At 37.1% G+C, this 18,761-nt stretch overlaps 2 protein-coding genes across 2 annotated transcripts in view; one reads left to right on the top strand and one right to left on the bottom strand.

Moving 5' to 3' along the window:
- The window catches only part of prss12 (serine protease 12), a 45,408-nt gene extending 34,623 nt beyond the window's left edge, over window positions 1-10,785 (bottom strand). Inside the window, exons 1-4 of the mRNA XM_079850046.1 lie at window positions 9,990-10,785; window positions 7,145-7,283; window positions 2,337-2,515; window positions 2,089-2,239 (exon numbers count right to left, since the gene is read on the bottom strand). Coding sequence (XP_079706172.1) covers window positions 2,089-2,239; window positions 2,337-2,515; window positions 7,145-7,283; window positions 9,990-10,338 — 818 coding nt within the window. The 5' untranslated portion in view covers window positions 10,339-10,785. The remainder of the gene's footprint in view (window positions 1-2,088; window positions 2,240-2,336; window positions 2,516-7,144; window positions 7,284-9,989) is intronic.
- Window positions 10,786-11,726: 941 nt separating this feature from the next.
- mettl14 (methyltransferase 14, N6-adenosine-methyltransferase non-catalytic subunit) lies at window positions 11,727-16,206 on the top strand. Its single transcript, XM_079859632.1, has 11 exons — window positions 11,727-11,924; window positions 12,041-12,129; window positions 12,234-12,321; window positions 12,425-12,502; window positions 13,647-13,734; window positions 13,835-13,925; window positions 14,187-14,328; window positions 14,401-14,493; window positions 15,115-15,231; window positions 15,323-15,533; window positions 15,656-16,206. The coding sequence occupies exons 1-11, from the start codon at window positions 11,859-11,861 to the stop codon at window positions 15,955-15,957; spliced, it is 1,365 nt and encodes a 454-aa protein (XP_079715758.1). The 5' UTR covers window positions 11,727-11,858; the 3' UTR covers window positions 15,958-16,206.
- Window positions 16,207-18,761: the final 2,555 nt, after the last annotated feature.

Consider the following 18,761-nt stretch of genomic DNA (forward strand, 5'->3'; position numbering starts at 1 on the left):
ATTCCCTCTTTCCGTTCCTCTCTAATTCCTTTCCTCCCACTAAATCACCCTTTACGCCTCTTTGCCTTCTCGATCTGTCTTCCTCTGGCACTCATCCTTTCATTATCTCAATTTTCTGTCCGTCTCTCACACACTCACTTTCTTACCGAGAACACTTTGGCTTTGTGTGTCAGGGACCTCCCAAGAAAATATTTCACATTTTTATGCAGAGAAGACACTCAACTCCTCTCTTTCTCTTTCCCTATTTATCACTCCTACCTCCTCTCGATCTTCCTTCTATTTTCACACATCTCAGTTGAAAAGAACGCCCTGGTGTTCCTCTAAATAGACAGTGTGTTCCCAAAAAAACAGGTCATCCCTCTATGGCTATGTTCAGACAGGCTGATTTCTTTGGCATACATGTCTAGTTTTTTGAAGGGCTGTCAATTAATGAATTATTAATAATGAATTCATTAAGAACAATTAAATATAAAAAAGTAAATTAATAATAATACATGTAAAAGGAATACAAATATAAATATTTGTTAAGAATATTGTGATACAATTAATTAATTAATCAGCATATCAATAGTAAAAAAAAAACAATTTTTAAACAAACCCAATCCAATTCACATAATCAATATGTGGTGTAAAATGTGATTCAACTAATTCCAGTTAGATCAGATTTCAAGTATGTTTCATAATATGGGACAAAACATGAATGTAAGGTTATACACAAAGCGCAGTAGTGTCTAGAGACATGTCTGAATCCATTCATTCATTCATTCTCATAAGTGGCATTCACTATGTACTGAATGACAACTAAGCATATGAATGTTGTGTTGTCTGATGCGCCTAATGATTTCAGTACCACAGCGGAATGATATGATTCTTTTCTTTTATCTCTCTACTATGGCAGCCAACCAATGTAGATATACCAGATATTTTCTACACCAGGGGTGCCCAATCCTGTTCCTGGAGATCTAGGCAGTGTCTGAAAGCTTAGGCAGCTGACTTTTTGCCTCGCTGCCTTATCAGCCAATGACTTTGCAGGCAGCGTTTGAGCACAAAGGTAACTGATTTCGAACAGACTTCTGAGGCAGCATAACAGTTTAATATTCTACAACAAAATAGAGCTTTGGTGATAACTAAATAATATATAAAATTACTTCAATAGTAATGTTTTTGCTAGAAATGCTCAAAAACGAACATTTACACAGAAACTGACCACCAACCGCAACTTTCAGATGCCATCTTAATTTTTTAGCTGTCACGGAATGGTACACACAGGATTGTGGGATATCAAAGGCAGCGAAGGATATATCTATCTTCAAAAATGTATCTGAAGCTATCTCAGGAGTGACTATTGGATTCGGAAATGCCTTGATGCCTTCCTACCGTGGAATGCATCCTCCAAAGATAGCATTTTTAAGCTTTCGGACGCAGCCCTAACTACCTGCAGAGTTCAGATCCAACCCTGGTCCAACACACCTCTCGGTAGTTATCCTGAAGATCTTAACTAGCTGGTTTAGTTGTGTTTGATCAGGGCTGGAGCTGAACTTTGCAGGAAGGTATATCTTCAGAAACAGGATTGGGGACCCCTGTTCTTTACTATCTGAATTGACCTGATTTGACCTAATTGGATTTGTAACACAAAAGATTGGATTTTAAAACCAAAACCAAAAACAAATGTGTGCGTGTGTGTGTGTGTGTGTGTGTGTGTGTGTGTGTGTGTGTGTGTGTGTGTGTGTGTGTGGCCTGGTAAACCCTACATTATGGGGAATGTCCCCACAAAGATGGCAATATCCAAAATCCTTGTCCTTGTATAGAAATTTTTTGGTCCCCATGAAACAGCTTATAAATCATACTAAGTGATGCTTTTGGAAAATGTAAAAATGAATAAAGTTTTCTGTGATGGGTAGGTTTAGGTGTAGGGTTAGTGTAGGGGGTCAGAATATACAGTTTGCACAATTTTAAAAAATCATTATGTCTATGGAAAGTCCCCATAAAACATGAGAACACAACGTGTGTGACGTGTGTGTGTGTGTGTGTGTGTGTGTGTGTGTGTGTGTGTGTGTGTGTGTGTGTGTGTGTGTGTGTGTGTCTTACCCCAACCCCAGCTGTCTGCAGACCACCTCAGCGTCATTATCGTCCCACTGGTCATCACACACTGTGCCCCACTGTCCTGCATGATGCACCTCTACTCTGCCCTCATGCGCTGATGGACCACCAGAGAGACGCACTGGGACAAACACTGAAGCTATACATACACATACAAGCTTCAAGATATTTTCCCTTTTCTTGAGAGTATATTTGTGATTGCGTCTGTGTTTATGTATCTGTGAGCGTGTGCATACCCTCCACTGGTGTGCAAGAGACGGCAGCCGCCTGGCGGTTAACACACTCTCCCCCGTTCCACACGGTGCGATTGCACTGCAGTAAGTCCTCTTCCTGTCCCTCACAGCCCACAGTCTGCCAGTGAACTACAGACACCACCAGACGTGACAGAGGACTCACACGTGCACGTGCCCTGTAACTGAGACAAAGGGAGATTTTTTCATTTTTGTCTAATTTATCTCACTTCAGTCATTTAATCCATTTAGTTTTCATGATATTTCAACTATTCATGAACATTTGTCAAAGTTTGTAAATGATAAATAGTAGACCACATGTTCTGAACCCTGGGGTCACGACCCCACATGGGGTTGCAAATGATGCAGAAGCAGTCGCAAGAAATTTTTGCGAACTTTATGTTTTTTGTTTTTTTTGATAAATTAAGCATTAGCAACTTTTATAGCCACAGATAATTCTGCATTATGCTGTTCAGTATTGCAAATTATTCCTGAGTAACTGTTGGAACTCTCTTCTGTCCCTGCTCTGAAAAATATGGTCGGGATATTGATAAGGAGCTGTCTGACTGACATGTACAATGACTAATCTCAGTTCACATGCTTTTACAAGAAAATTACTGTAAGATACCACTGACAGAATATTTTGTTATTTATAAATGTGTAAAACTAAATTACAGACTAAATCTAAAAGATTTAATCCAATGAATCTCATAACCTGGCAGCTCTTAAACATCTCAACTTCTTAAGCATAAGCACTTTTGATTCATGTCAACCATTTAAGCCGATGATTGTTTCCCTATATTATATTTGTTCAGTTATTCATAAATGAGATGAAATATTGAGAGATAAAAAAGGTGCCAAAAAGGCTACATGTTACCCATTACATTAACAAATAATTGGTTTACAATTAATGTAACAATGCTCAATAAAGAAATATAGGCTACCGTTTAAAAGTTTGGTATCAGGAAGATTTTTTAATATTTTTAAAATTAGTCTCCTACTGTATGCTCAGCAAGGCTGCATTTATTTGAGCAAAATATAGTAAAATAGTGATATTGTGAAATATTGTTACAATTTAAAATAACTGTTTTCTATTTGAAAATATTTGAAAATGTAATTTATTCCTGTGATGGCAAAGCTCAATTTTCAGCATCATAACTCCAGTCTTCAGTGTCACATGATCCTCCAGAAATCATTCTAATATGCTGAGTTGGTGCTCAAGAAACATTTCTTTATTATCATCAATGTTGGAAACAATTGTGCTGCTTAATATTTTTGTGGAAACCGTAATACATTTTTTCAGGATTTGTTGATGAATACAAAGTTCAAAAGAATAGCATTTATTTACAAAAGAAATCTTTTGTAGCATTATATACAGGTGCTGGTCATATAATTAGAATATCATCAAAAAGTTGATTTATTTCAGTAATTCCATTAAAAAAGTAAAACTTGTATATTATATAGACTCATTACATGCAACGTGAGATATCTCAAGCCTTTATTTGTTATAATTTTGATGATTATGGCTTACAGCTTGTGAAAACCACAAAATCAAAATCTCAGAAAATTAGAATATTACATGAAATCACACAGTAATTACACAGTGATACCATGGTCATTGAAGCAGGTTTTGGTTATTTTGGCAGTGTGGACAGGTGCAAATCCTGCTGGAAAATGAAGTCAGCATCTCCATAAAGCTTGTCTGCTGAAGGAAGCATGAAGTGCTCTGGAAATGTCCTGGTGGACGGCTGCGTTGAGTGGACAGCACAGTGGACCAACACCAGCCGATGACATGGCTCCCCAAACCAACACAGACTGTGGAAACTTCACACTGGACTTCAAGCATCTTGGATTGTGTGCCTCTCCATTCTTCCTCCAGACTCTGGGACCTTGGTTTCCAAATGAGATGCAAAATTTGCTCTCATCAGAAAGAGGACTTTGGTCCACTGTGCTTTATTAAATCCAGAGTCAACGCAGCCGTCTACCAGGACATTTCCAGAGCACTTCATGCTTCCTTCGTTTTCCAGCAGGATTTGCACCTGCCCACACTGCCAAAATAACCAAAACCTGGTTCAATGACCATGGTATCACTGTGTAATTACTGTGTGATTTCATGTAATATTCTAATTTTCTGAGATTTTGATTTTGTGGTTTTCATAAGCTGTAAGCCATAATCATCAAAATTATAACAAATAAAGGCTTGAGATATCTCACTTTGCATGTAATGAGTCTATATAATATACAAGTTTCACTTTTTTAACGGAATTACTGAAATAAATCAACTTTTTGATGATATTCTAATTATATGACCAGCACCTGTATGTCTTTACAGTCACTTTAGATAAATTCAATGCACCCTTGCAGAATAAAAGTTGTTTCCCCAAAGAAGGTCTTACTAAATCTAAACCTTTGACTGATAATGTATAACATTAGAATCTCAGTATGTTTTATGTATTTAAATACTATTATACACACATTGGCAATATACAAACAAGGGAAGTACTAGCAAAAGAATGGAGCACAGAGATTTCAAGACAAATTTCTCAAATCTGAACTACTTTAAAACAATGAGTCAATGATAATGAAATGATATGTTTTTATTCTTAAGAATGTAATTTGCTGCCTATAAGCTTCTACTATACAAAGCTTGAGAGCTTCTGTGGTAGACAGACAGATGGAAAACATAAATCAAAGTCAGTGAAGTCTATCTGTCTCTCTAGCTTTTAAATAATTCAAGTCTGTTCATCTATCAAAGCTGAGTCACCCAATGAATTATTCACAAATTGCATATGGACTCTAAGCTCCCGAGGTCAAATGTTGACGGGTCCACGCATATGTATGTATCCGTTTGTATTATAATGGTAAAATAATACTTTTTGTCAGATTTATAACTGTCATTGTTGTGTCATGTGATCTACGAGACCCTGCGGTCACCTCTCCCTAAGCACACTCAGTAATGACCTCAGACAAATGCTCTCAGATGTGTGTGACCGTGATAGACACAAACCACATGGGTGTGTTCGAGATAGAGATTAGAACTCTCTGGGGAAATCAGCGATCTTTTAAAACACCCGCACACATATATTCACCGCCTGACAACTCACTAAGCATATGGCGTGTTTAAAGGTGAAAGATTGACCTTTGACCCACTGGGGTCAAATACCAAAGGATTCCATGATTCCAACCTTACAAAGGTGTTTTGTGGTTAGGGAATAAACGAACGGGCAGCATATAGTTGTCGGAACACAGCAACTATCTCTTTGACAGGAGAGTTGTGGCAGCATTGACAATGTGGCTTCAAAAACTAACTACAAACACATCTCTTACCGTCCACCATGGACAGACATAATATATGCTGAATATTTCAGCGGTACATAGTATGTCTGGTTTGTTTTCAGGTTTTGGGAAAAATAAAATATCATTCTTAGTCTGTTCTTACTATGCATACTGCCTACTTTATGCAACCTTTGTGAAACAATATGCATTATTCAAGTAACATTAGTAGATTGCAACATTGCTGTCACATGACCTCACCACATGTTTAAGTCAGATAATGGCATCCAGTTAGTATTAGGTTATTTTGCATTTCTAAATCTAATTTTCAGGATAAAATAGCTTTTTGAAGCTTGTGCAGTCGAGAGAAAGTCAGACCATTTGGAATGACGTTAGAGTGATAGATAATGATGATGAAATGTACATTTTTGGTTGAACTATTCCTTTATCTCCTGACTGTCCAGTATCAAGTATCAAGTCAAGCACAATTATTTCTGCATTTTGGGCCAGATTACCTAAACAGGGTGGAAACTTTTTTTTTTAAGGTGTCGTAGTTACGTTACACTTACTAAAGTAATAACAGTAAATTATGCATAATTACAAGTAACTAAACCTAAACCAAACCCTACCATATCTCTATTGCAAGTACATACTTACATACATACAGTACTTATTTGAGTAAGTAACTACGTCACATTCAAATAAAGTGTAACCAACAGGGCAAATAAGTGTGAGACCGCAACGCTTTGAAAGCGCCGATGGGAGTGGAAAGCTCTGTGGGTGATCTACTAACAATGCGCAAATTAAACAACACAGACGTAGTCATGTCAAACGCAAAACGGATTAAGACATGCTTTTTTTCAGAGTTAAATAATGCAGCGGTAAATTCACTATACTGCAAACCCTAGTAAATCACTTTGCATGATTTATTTTAATACTATCCTCTCGTCAATGTTGTGTCCGAAAGGGAAACTCATTTTGCACCATGTATATTTAGTAAATCCTTTTTTATTGCCAAAAGAGGGTTTGCTCCAGCACAAGCTGTTAGTAAATCTGGCCCTTAGACTCAGTAGCCACTCAGTAGCCATTGCAACGTCCGGTGCAGCGCATTGTATAGAAATTGTGAGAAAATTAAGCACAAAATACACAACAAGACAAAGCAATTTTGATACGATCCACCTTCACACTAAACACACTAAAGCTTCAAGAACTGTGGTCTAATAGATACTAAATGTTTAGTTTACTATAGTTAATAATATAATACAAAACAATAAAATTATTTGTGATCAACACTTATTAGAAATATGACAGTAAGAGTTTGCTATAAACCATTAAGTCATTCATCACACTAGAAATGGATGTCAAGTCCAATGCATTGCAGGATATGGTATTCTGCAAAGTATGATCTGAGATATACTGCATATTTTGATAAATATAGTAAGTCATTCAGATATTGCGAACAGCCTACGTACTGCAAGTGGTATGACAGTTTGTTTTACATACTGTGTGTGTACTGTACAGTATATGCGTGTATGTGTTACCCCTGCCCCAGCTGTCGACACACCACAGCGGCATCTCGGTCATCCCAGTCATTACTGCAGATGGTTCCCCACACGCCATTCAAATACACTTCTACTGTACCATCCAACTTGGATCTGCCTCCCTGCAGTCGCAAAGAGCCTGCAAATACACACAAAAAGTGAGTTAAACTTGAGTGTTGTTGACCTTCACTGCTCACTGTGATAAAAGTAAATGTTCTGCAAACAATTGGTTCCGCTGGTCTCCGTAATTTTGATAAATGTGCGCATTACAAATGTTCCCACAGTTACGCAGCACGAAAACATTAATCCATGACTTGCTTTATGTGATGACAGAGGAAAGCTTTGACCTCCACATGAGTTTCACTTGTCAGTTCTATAATAAATGTGTGTGTTTGTGCATGTGATACTGAAAATTACTCACAGCTAAAATGTATGTCATGAAAACAATGTAAGCTATTGAGTACAGCAGTACAAAAATGTCTATTATTTATAAAACGTCTGGGTGCAGATGAGATAAGCCATTTCTTTACTATTAAAATACATCTCTACATTCTAACTGGACATACTATTCACAGGTTTACAGTATGTTAATTTATAGCTGTGTATGTACAGTCTGTAGGTATTTCTGCAAGTTTTGGATACAAATTAACGTAATTCAGAGATACTGATGATCAAAATACAGTAAAATATTGCAAACAATGCAATAATTGGTATTTTTATTATATTATATACATTATAAGTTGTATTAATTTAACAGATACCCCAAACTGAAAACACTACCTATAAAATTTTAATTTTAAACATAAAATAGATCAAAATGTAAACTTGCATAACAAATATTTTCAGATTACATTATAAATTTGGCCACAACAGTATTAATATATTCACTTGCTGGAACAGGTGTGTGTGTGTGCGTGTGTGTGTGTGTGTGTGTGTGTGTGTGTGTGTGTGTGTGTGTGTGGCTACAACAGTATTAATATATTCACTTGCTACTGGAACAGGTGTGTGTGTGTGTGGGGGGGGGGGTGTAGCACCTTTTATGCATCCAGTGTTTACAGTATGAGCCGCCCAGCTGTTGCATTCAGTTATAAATCACACAGAGCACAACCAAACATGATGGCAGCACATGTTCTTCAAACATTTCAGAGCTTCAAAACTTTTACAGAATGTTTTGAAAATGTGAGGCGGCGGATGCATGCTGGAAATGTAAACTAATAGAATACCAAAATATTTAAATAAACTCATCCGTTTCCCATTTAATACACTGATAAGCTGTCCACATTCAAAGTGATTTTTAACTAATAATAATACTATTGGAAAGATTGTAAACAAATGTCACAAATAATAAATATGGAAAGATTATAGAAGAACTCAACCTAAAACTTTATACCTCTTCTCCAAGTGTTATTTCTAAGGCCTATATTAGAATATATGGAAATATGAAATATGCATCTCAAAATCAGTCATGCTGGAAAGGGTTCAAATCGGTTCAAATATGCAAAAGATGCTGGAAAAATTAGTAATTTGCAGGACTCGAAGGATTTTTCTGAAGAACAATAGGCAGTTTAAGGGCTCTAGACAAACAAGGGACTCAAGAACAACCATCACAAAACAAAAAACAGTCATGGACTCATGGATCATTCAGGTAACGACACACAGTAAGAATCAATATGTAAACTTTTGAACAGGGTCATTTGTCTTGTGGATATGTAAACATCTTTTATGTAAAATATCTTATTCAGGACAGTACTAAATAAAAAATATGCATTTTTTATGATCCCTCTTATTTTGTAAAAAAAAAAAAAAAAAGATATTCACATTTTCACAGATTCTGAAAGGAGTATGTAAACTTTTGAGCACAATTGTATGTATATATATATATATATCTTACAATACAGTTCATTGTTCTTGGTAACTCGTGGGACTAGTTTTCACAAGGGGAGTTTACTTATCTCACATAGTCACACTCACAACATTGGGACTTGTTGTCACAAAAGGTCAACGTGTGTTCCACTAACATTTTTTCCCAGGGAAAAGTGGAAATGTTTAGCTTTTTTGTAGTCAAGAATTTATCTTATTTAATTATACAGAAATTGACTTTTAAAAACAAATTTACCTTAAAAGGTATGTGTGTGTGGGGAGGGGGACCTGTATCAACCCGGTTTCTCGTAGCCTACAGTATCCTGTGCATTATTCGTCTCGCTCTCGATACTATTTATAGCCTACTCTCGCCTCGCGTTTGTCACAAAAGTCAAAATTCACTTTCAAATAGTGATTGCCAAATTAAACCTTACTGACTGACTTCTTAACAGCGCACTGACTCAGATCTCGCGCTCGAGCCTGTCAGCAATGCAAAAGCTCTGAGCGGCTCAAGACCTGCACGAGACGCGCTCGTGCATATTTACTCATTTCTATACACCTTCTGCTGCAACAGAAATAACTTACATTGCGAAATTTCTGTTAGAGACCGTTGTCTCAAAGTAAGACCCAAATGATAAAATGACCTCGTGCGCCGGATGAGAGTGTCTGCTTTGTTCTCATTATAGGTGCTACCTGAGGCGCGCATACCTTTCCCACGCGTGGATGCAGTGAAGTTTGGACATGTCTTAGCTTGCTTGCGTGGTGCATTGCACTGTTTTCTTGATCTGAATATGTTTAACTATCAATCATAAGTTAAGCAAAACACTTAAGAATGAACATTAAACTAATCTTTAGAAATCTTGAACGACTAGATCTGCGCGTGGAGGTCTTTTGTCTAAGAAAGGAAACACTTGACGCGCGTTTTTCCCTCGCATAAGTTAATATAAAATACTGCTCTTGCAAATTCATTTTATGTAGCTTATACCTTGTTTGCAATCGCAGTACCCCCAGTCAATGCGTCCTCGGCTGTTTGGGAAGAAACACCAGGGCCGAATTCTCCCGTCCGGGTTCCGACAGAAACTGTGATCTCCAAGACCTTTCCCCGGATATCGCTCTTTAACACCGGGCACGTCGTTCCAGTTCATGCATTTCACGCCTGATTCGGTGGAGTCTATAGATCCCACGTAAAAGCCCGCTTTCCCTTTGCTTTGAATACAGTCGGTGAACGGAGACCCGTGAGTGCAGGCGATGAGCAGCAGCGTGCCGAGGGTGAAGAGAAACCCACATCTCACATCCATCACGATCAACCTGTCTGCCACTGTCACCATAACCATAACAACAGTTCCTCCTCCAGTCTATATGGAGACATGGTCCTTGAGTTGTCTCATCTTGTCTTTTGGCTGTTATCGGAGAATCAGAGTCAGACGCTGATCAATAAAAGAGAAACCGCGCGGGGAAGCCCGGGGCTTATAATGACTCATGCATATTGATGATTGAGTCACCAGAGATTTGAAGTAAAAAAAAAAAAAATCAATAATGATGTCCTTCATTAAAGTGCGTGAAGGTGCAGAAAATCCTAAATTGTATGAGGCAAATTAATTCCACTACAGAATAGTCAGGACAGCACACATTCTTCTGGGAGATGGTCCACGATTAATGTACGCGCGCCGAACCGTTCCTCCCAGAATGCGAACTCAAACGAGTCTGCCACGTTCAGTTAACTCATTATAAGTGTCTGGTCTGGTGTGGTCATCACTGTTGTTTTCTCCGAGTCTCCGGTGTGAAATATTCTGTTCAAGCATTCAGGCATGGTCGCAATGACCAACGGACGAGACAAAGTTCATGTCTGCCCTCTTGTGTCAGGAAAATAATAACTGCTCCAGAATAAAACAGACATAAATACTGTACACGTTTTCTGTTTTAATATAGCCTATTTTAAAATGTAATGTAAAGCTGAATTTTTAGCAGCCATTACTCCAGTCTTCAGTGTCACATGATCCTTCAGAAATCATTCTAATATGATGATTTGCTGCTCAAAAACATTATCAATGTTGCTTAATATTTTTGTGGAATTAAAAAATTAAATTGATAAAAAGTGACAGGGAATACATGTTACAAAAGATTTGTGTTAAATAAATGCTGTTCATTGATATTTTTTATTTATTTATTTTTATTTTTTCCTTTTTCTTCTTTGTGGTAACAGCTCTTTTAGAGATTGAAGGTGTTTGATGATTGAAGCAAGATAACTTTAAAACTTTTTAGTGTGATTTAAAACATTCTATCACACCATTATACTTCTAAACATTTTTGAAATCATTTCTAGAGAATATAATATATTTTCAAAATCTAAGAGGAAAAGTAAATTTAGGATTAAAAATCTATTATTATTATTATTATTAGATAAGATTAGATGAGTATAAAAAATACCATTCTGAAACAACGTGATGGAGGCTTCTGTACAATATAAATACATCAATAAAACAAGTGAATTAAAATAAAGTTATTCTAGCTTCGCGCTACGGCTATGTGAAAGAAAAAAATAATAATTTTACAAAAGTCATTAATAATTATAAGAAACGGGGATTTAAAAGAAAGAAAATTAAGGAGAAAACATGACCGCAACATAATATTAGTATTAAGCAGAAAATGTAATATATCTCAATAAATCAATACGCATTGTTTTAACTTCAAAAGAAAGTATCAGCCGTTTGCTGACGTCATAGTATGCGTCTGATGATGTAAAATACGTGCGACTGCTTCTCACGTCGAGGTTTTCGGTGAATTTTTTTGCCTTACTTTTGTTTTCATCAAATAATTGTATGAGAAGTTTTTTTCCCTGCAAAATATTATTGCCATGAACAGCCGGCTGCAGGAAATACGTGAAAGGCAGAAGCTAAGACGGCAGCTTCTTGCACAACAGGTGAACTTTTTAGCTTACTGCATAAAGGCAGTGTTAGCGAGTATTGGCAAACCAATGCGTTTAGACTTATGAATAAATACAGATAGCTTTGTTGATGTTAATGATTTGTTTTGCAGCTCGGGGCAGAGAGTCCCGATAGCATCGGTGCTGTTCTCAATAGTAAAGATGAACAAAAAGAAATTGAAGAGACCAGAGAGACATGCAGGTACTGAAATATGTTTGATCAACTGTATTGATAGGGCAACATTTACACGAAGCACAAGTCAGATCCGTGACAGTAAGGATTGGTCTGTGTTATGTTTACTGCAGGGCATCATTTGACACATCAGTTCCTGGTGGAAAAAGAAAGTGTCTGAATGAGAGTGAAGACCCAGAGGAGGATGTGGAGGAGCAGAGGGTGAGTGAGCACTGATCTGGAATCAGCTGTAATTTCTAAATTCTGTTTAGATCAGGGCAGGGCTGTAGGTAACTGATCCTGGATCTGCTGTTTGGTGTTACAGGAAGTTGTTGAGCCCCAGCAGCAGGAGGAGAGTGGACCGTATGAAGAGGTGTACAAAGACTCCAGCACTTTCCTAAAGGTAGCGTTAAACACAATAATATATTATTTACATAACAATTACATGCTAGTACAATGGGACTTTGTGCAAAATCTTAGTCTCTGTGAAATCAAAATTGACAATTCCTACTTTCTTATGGGATATTACAGTTTTTTTTTGTTTTTTTTTTACAATCGCTAGCACACATTCCGGTTACTTTTTCAAAACACTTCACTCAGTTCTCCTAACCAACTTTCAGCTTGGCACATCAGTTCATTTCACATCCAAAATGCACTAAAACAACCAAAACACTTCATGCATGTCTCAAAATCAATTCTTCCATAACACTAGCAAAGATTTCACTCAACGAACACACTTTTCACTCAATGACATAAAAAAACACTAACAGGCAACATTACATCACAATGATTTATTTAATAAAAATGTTTTATAAAACAAAAATGACAGCTCTCTACTGTTCAGAATTCACTGCAGTTTGTTACATGGTCCATGTTTACATTAAAGAACAAATTTATTACTAAATTAATTATAGTCACCATTTATATAGATGGTTATGAAATTGAAAGACAGATTTGGTAGATTTAGAATATATTTCTATATGGTATTACTGTAGCAAATTACAGTCTTGTTCAGTTTTTGAACTCTAAGTTTAGCAGTTTTGAAACGAGTATGTAAATGTGCAGATTGGCCTTTATGCACATAGAGTTTTGGCGGTGGTTGTGTCTGAGTGAGAATATAATTCATGTAATTTGAAAGATGTAGTCACTGAATTCATTTTGTGACTAAAGCAATGATAAATGATACAAAGAGTTGCCCACATAGACTATTGTTGTGCTCAGTGTGTGAAGAGTTTTGAAAGACTAACCAAAGTTCTAAATTATTTATCTATGCACATCTCTCTTTTTTATCATGCCTTGTAATCTTCAATCAAAATAACTTTCCCTTCCACTTGCAAAAACTATAGTGCAATCAATTCCCAATGGACAAAATCAAGTCTCGCCCTACATTTTTTTTCTGATCCCAGAAGCCGTTTCACTCAGATGTATTTTACAATAGGGAAGGAAAGTCTATCGAAACTTCTGTTTCATGCCAACTTCATCAATAATGTCATTACAAGCTGTTTTTTATTATAAAGATCAAGATATCATCACTTTTTGTTTTACAGGGCACTCAGAGTTTAAATCCCCACAATGATTACTGCCAGCACTTTGTGGACACAGGTCATAGACCTCAAAACTTTATCCGAGATGGAGGTAAATGGTCCGATCTCTTTCTATTATTTTTTTTCTCCTTGTCTCCTTCTTTCATGCCAAGCTGTGAGATCATGTTAACCTATGTTCTGTTGTGCTGTAGGTTTGGCTGACAGGTTTGAGGAGTACCCCAAACAAAGAGAGCTCATCCGACTAAAAGATGAGCTCATCTCTGCCACCAACACCCCACCCATGTGAGAAAGCCTGCTGTCTCTATTGTCTAATTGGCCTTTTTTTTTTACTAAATTTCACTTATACTGTATATTCTTATGTTTGAGACCACATTGTAAATCTAAGCTATTTTTTTTTTTTATTTAAACATGGATTAAAAACAAATGATTTTCAATTTGGAAAGCATATAAATAAATAAATAAATTAGAAGCATTTCACTAGGAGACTTTTTGATCCCATTTGCATGTATATACTATGAATATATGGATGTTTTTGTGTGTCAGGTATCTGCAGGCAGATCCAGACACATTTGATCTGAGAGATTTGAAGTGCAAGTTTGATGTGATTCTGATAGAGCCTCCATTAGAGGAGTATTACAGAGAGTCGGGCATCATTGCCAACGAGCGCTTCTGGAACTGGGACGATGTGAGTTATTGCAAATTCTAAAAAAAAATTATATATATGTATATTTATTGATTTATTTTATGTCTGATATAGATCATGAAGCTGGACATAGAGGAAATCTCATGTATTCGCTCTTTTGTTTTCCTGTGGTGTGGCTCAGGAGAAGGCCTTGATCTTGGCCGAATGGTACAAATCTCACAATCACACACAGAGTGGCATATTTCTATTTGTTGCAAATTATCACCTGCGTTAATCATGACAGGGATCCCACGGGTCCTTGAAGTCCTTGAAAGTTTTTGAAAATAAACATACATAGATACTTGAAAGTGCTTGAATTTATTTTGTGCAAGACATTTTTTGGAAAAAAATCCATATTATCCCCTCCAGTCCACTAATGTGTTATTTCGCCAACACTTCGTGGCCTATGCATACTAGTATTCTTGATTTACTTTACTTTCTTACTTTCTTTACTTTGTGTTGTACGTTGCCATGATGCTAACGCGCGCACGAAACTACTACGATGGTACCTCAACATTGTTGGACTCAACAAATATGTTCCCACATTAAGTCCTTGAATTTGAGGGTATTGAACCTGAAAAGTCCTTGAAAGGTCCTTGAATTTGAAGTTAACCAAGGCGTGGGAACCCTGTCATGATCTTAAGCTTTTTTACTGATTTAAATGCTGCATGATGATGTAAATGACATGCATTACTACATTACCTGCCCACAAACAAATATGCTTCAGTACGGTCATTGTCTATGAGTCTTGCAAACTATATCTTAACATCTTTCTCTCTTCTCTCTCAGTGTCTGAGGAAATGGGGCTTCAGGCGATGTGAAGACATTTGTTGGATCAAGACCAACAAAAACAACCCTGGCAAGACCAAAACGCTGGACCCCAAAGCAGTGTTCCAGAGAACCAAGGTAAGAGCTGTGGCAAGCCACAACATTGTTGGCACTAACAATTGTTTCCAATTGGAAATGCTTTTATTTTTTCTTCTCTGATGTCACTCAGGAACACTGTCTGATGGGTATCAAAGGCACAGTTAGACGCAGCACAGATGGCGATTTCATTCATGCTAATGTGGATATAGACCTGATCATTACAGAGGAGCCAGAGATGGGCAATATTGAGAAGCCAGTGGAGATTTTCCACATCATTGAACATTTCTGCTTGGGCCGTCGACGGCTGCACCTGTTTGGCCGGGACAGCACCATCAGGCCAGGTTAGATATTAGCCTATGGTTCATCCATTAATTTTTTACTAAAAAAATCTTACTGACTCCACATTTTTAAATGGTAATGTATGTTTATTCTGATCTAATGTTATTCTTCTTTGTTTTTTCAGGATGGCTGACTTTGGGCCCTACCCTGACCAATAGCAACTTCAATGTGGAAGCTTACTCCACCCACTTCAGTGAGCCCAACTCTTACTTGTCTGGTTGTACTGAAGAAATTGAGAGACTCCGCCCCAAATCCCCGCCTCCTAAATCTATGGCAGAGAGAGGTGGGGGAGCACAACGAGGAGGACGGGGCGGTCCTTCTGGGCGAGGGGATCGAGGTCGAGAGAGAAACCGCCCAAACTTCCGTGGAGATCGAGGGGGATTCAGAGGCCGTGGCGGCCCACATCGTGGATTCCCACCCCGATAGTGCGCAACATGCCAAATTTGAGACTGAAAACCGAAAATGTGATGTGTCTGATATTTTTGTACCTGACATTTGAAAAGGTGTTGTTCCCCTTTGTATTGTTTTTTTAGTTTATTATGTAAGAGGTTAAGAGCAGGAATGAATTTTAATGTCATACTAACTCAATTCTTTCTGGATGACTTCTGTTAAGTCACATTTGTAAGAATTGTATTCAACCTCAATAAAACAGTTTTTTAATGAAAACTTTAAAGGATTTAGCATTCATTTTTGTTTGTTTTTACATTTGCACATTACTTGTATCATCTTATGTGTGTTTTGTGCATCTCATCCGATCATCAGAGAGCCTCTCCCGTCATGTGCAAACTTCCTGTGTGTCCTGTGGAGGGCAGCAAGGCTAGGTTGTATGATCTGTGTCAAAGAAGCTCATTGATTCTGTCTGTAGGAACATGTAGAATTACTGGTTTGCAGTAAACCCATTTTTTATATTTTTACTTTACATGTAGTTGGTTTGTGGTGGGAACTGCTCATCATAAGAAACATAACATGGCAATATTTAGAATTTATTAAGACTATTTGTAACTGGTTGTATAAAAAAATGTAGGGTGAGACTTAATTTTGGCCATCGGGAATTGATTGGTTTGTGCGATCTCATGTGAGCGACAGGTTGTCCTGCTCTTGCGCAGAAAAAGTGGAAGGGGTTGTCATTTTGTAAAGATTACGAGGGCGCATGAAAAAAAAAAAAAGATGTGCACGGATAAATCATTTATAAGAACTACATTAATATTCCATTTAAAAAAAATAAGAATTTTAAATTTTGATTTCACCAAAAATGAGAAGATTTTAAATGTAAGGCAATATTCTTCTCAATTAACAAAATTAGAAAAAAAATTGTCTGAAACAGTGGTTCTCATCCAGGGGCCCCGGAACCAATAGGGGGCCTCAAGATGGTTTAAAATAAGACAAAACAAGCAATAATTTAGGGAAAAACTTCTAAAAGTTAAGATATATTTTAATACACCCCCTCAACATTTTTTTTTCTTTGAAGAACCAGGGTTCCTACTAGATAGATTTAAATGTATATTTAATTATTTAAAGGTGTGGTTTATAACCTTTTATCTTTAAAATAAATGTCATGTAAATTAATAAAAATCTAGCTATATCATTATTATAATGAATATACATTTTTCTTGTTATGCCAAGCAAGCTTTAAAATAATTAATTGGGTAGAAATTGTAAGTAAAAGTAAAAAGTAAAGATCCTTATCCTTAATCCTTATCCTGTAAATCACAAACGACTAAAAAATCTTGGGACCTTTGAATATTGTTGTGGACAATATAGGCCTTGACAAAAAGGTTGAAAAAACCAATGAGTTTGAATCTTAAAGGGTACATAACATGCACAGTTTCACCTAATCTCATGTTAATCTTGAGTACCTATAGAGTAGTAGTGCATCCTTAATATCTCAAAAAAGTGTTTAGTTTTATTATATTTAGAAAAGAAAAATACAGCTTTCCGATTCTCTCCGGAAAAAGCCGAGGTCCTGGAGGCGGAGCTATAGAGTCAAGCGGTAGTGCTTGATTCCAGCAAAAGACAGAAATCTGATCCAGTTGTACTTACATGAATGGGGTCTTTTATCACTGGGACTGCTCCACGTTTTAATAGCAAACGATTTGCAAATCCAGCGTCGAGGCCTTGTTAATAAAACATTCGTCACTGAAACGACCAGAACACACAACCGCACTTCCTACACTCCGTTGCTGCCCCGGAAAAACAAACGGCATCCACTGTTCCTGTAACACTGGGTTCTTTGGAAAACTGAACACGGTAAGCTTTCCCTCACATCCAAATACACACTTTTTTGGAGACATTCTTGAACAAATCCTATGCAGCGCTGCCGATGATTTCCTGTTGAAGCGCGTTGATGTGCGCGGTCTCTCCTCTAGTCGACGTGCGCGCGGGCGCGCTTTTCCGAGAGAAATGCTCATATAAGGAGTTGCACTCTGATCTACGTCATTAGATCCACGATCTAAAAAAAAAACAGCCGAAACTTGTACCAACCCGGAAGTAAGATTTTCAGCATAGAAATTCTCCGTTATTCGTCCAAAATATTTTTTTAAAACTTTGCCCATGTTTAGCATGAGAATCTATCTCTTTAACACTGTAAACAACTCTGAATACATGAAACACCATTGTACCCCCCCTTTAATGAAAGATCTTCACAAAGAGTTCATGGTATTTAAAATTACTGTGAAGTCTCAATGTAGTAACACCTTGCCTTCACAAACAGTGGCAGAATGATTGTACTTTTATTTACAATTGATCAAATATACAATAAGCAGTTATCTAAGCTTTAACATTGGTTTCTGACCTGATTTAGTTGCAACGTTTATGTGAATGAATGTAACAGCATCTTCTAGGCCAGCAGAAATGTGGGTCAGGTGCATGTTCTGATGTAATTAGCACATGAAGAATACATACATTTGCATACATTTGCCATAACTGTTCTTACAGCGTGCATGAGAGGTGTTTTAAACTGGAGCTGTATTCCACAATCATTACATAAGTGTCCGAACACCGAATCATTACATAACACCGAATCTCTGATATTTTAGCACCTAGATATAATCCGCCAGGTGAACATTCTAAGCATGATTGCGTAGAAAAGTAAAATCAAACAAGACAAAATGTTGTCTTGTTTGATTTTACTTTTCTACGCAATCATGCTTAGAATGTTCACCTGGCGGATTATATCTAGGTGCTAAAATATCAGAGATTCGGTGGTGGGCTCTTTTGACTTGTCCCATTTA

The sequence above is a fragment of the Squalius cephalus genome, assembly GCF_949319135.1.
Source record: "Squalius cephalus genome assembly, chromosome: 2".
Taxonomy (NCBI): domain Eukaryota; kingdom Metazoa; phylum Chordata; class Actinopteri; order Cypriniformes; family Leuciscidae; genus Squalius; species Squalius cephalus.

Coding starts and splice junctions, on each gene's coding strand:
- mettl14 (XM_079859632.1), top strand. CDS start 11,859: ATGAACAGCCGGCTGCAGGAAATACGTGAAAGGCAGAAGCTAAGACGG. Junction 11,925..12,040: donor GGCAGCTTCTTGCACAACAG/GTGAACTTTTTA, acceptor TTTGTTTTGCAG/CTCGGGGCAGAGAGTCCCGA. Junction 15,534..15,655: donor GGACAGCACCATCAGGCCAG/GTTAGATATTAG, acceptor TTGTTTTTTCAG/GATGGCTGACTTTGGGCCCT.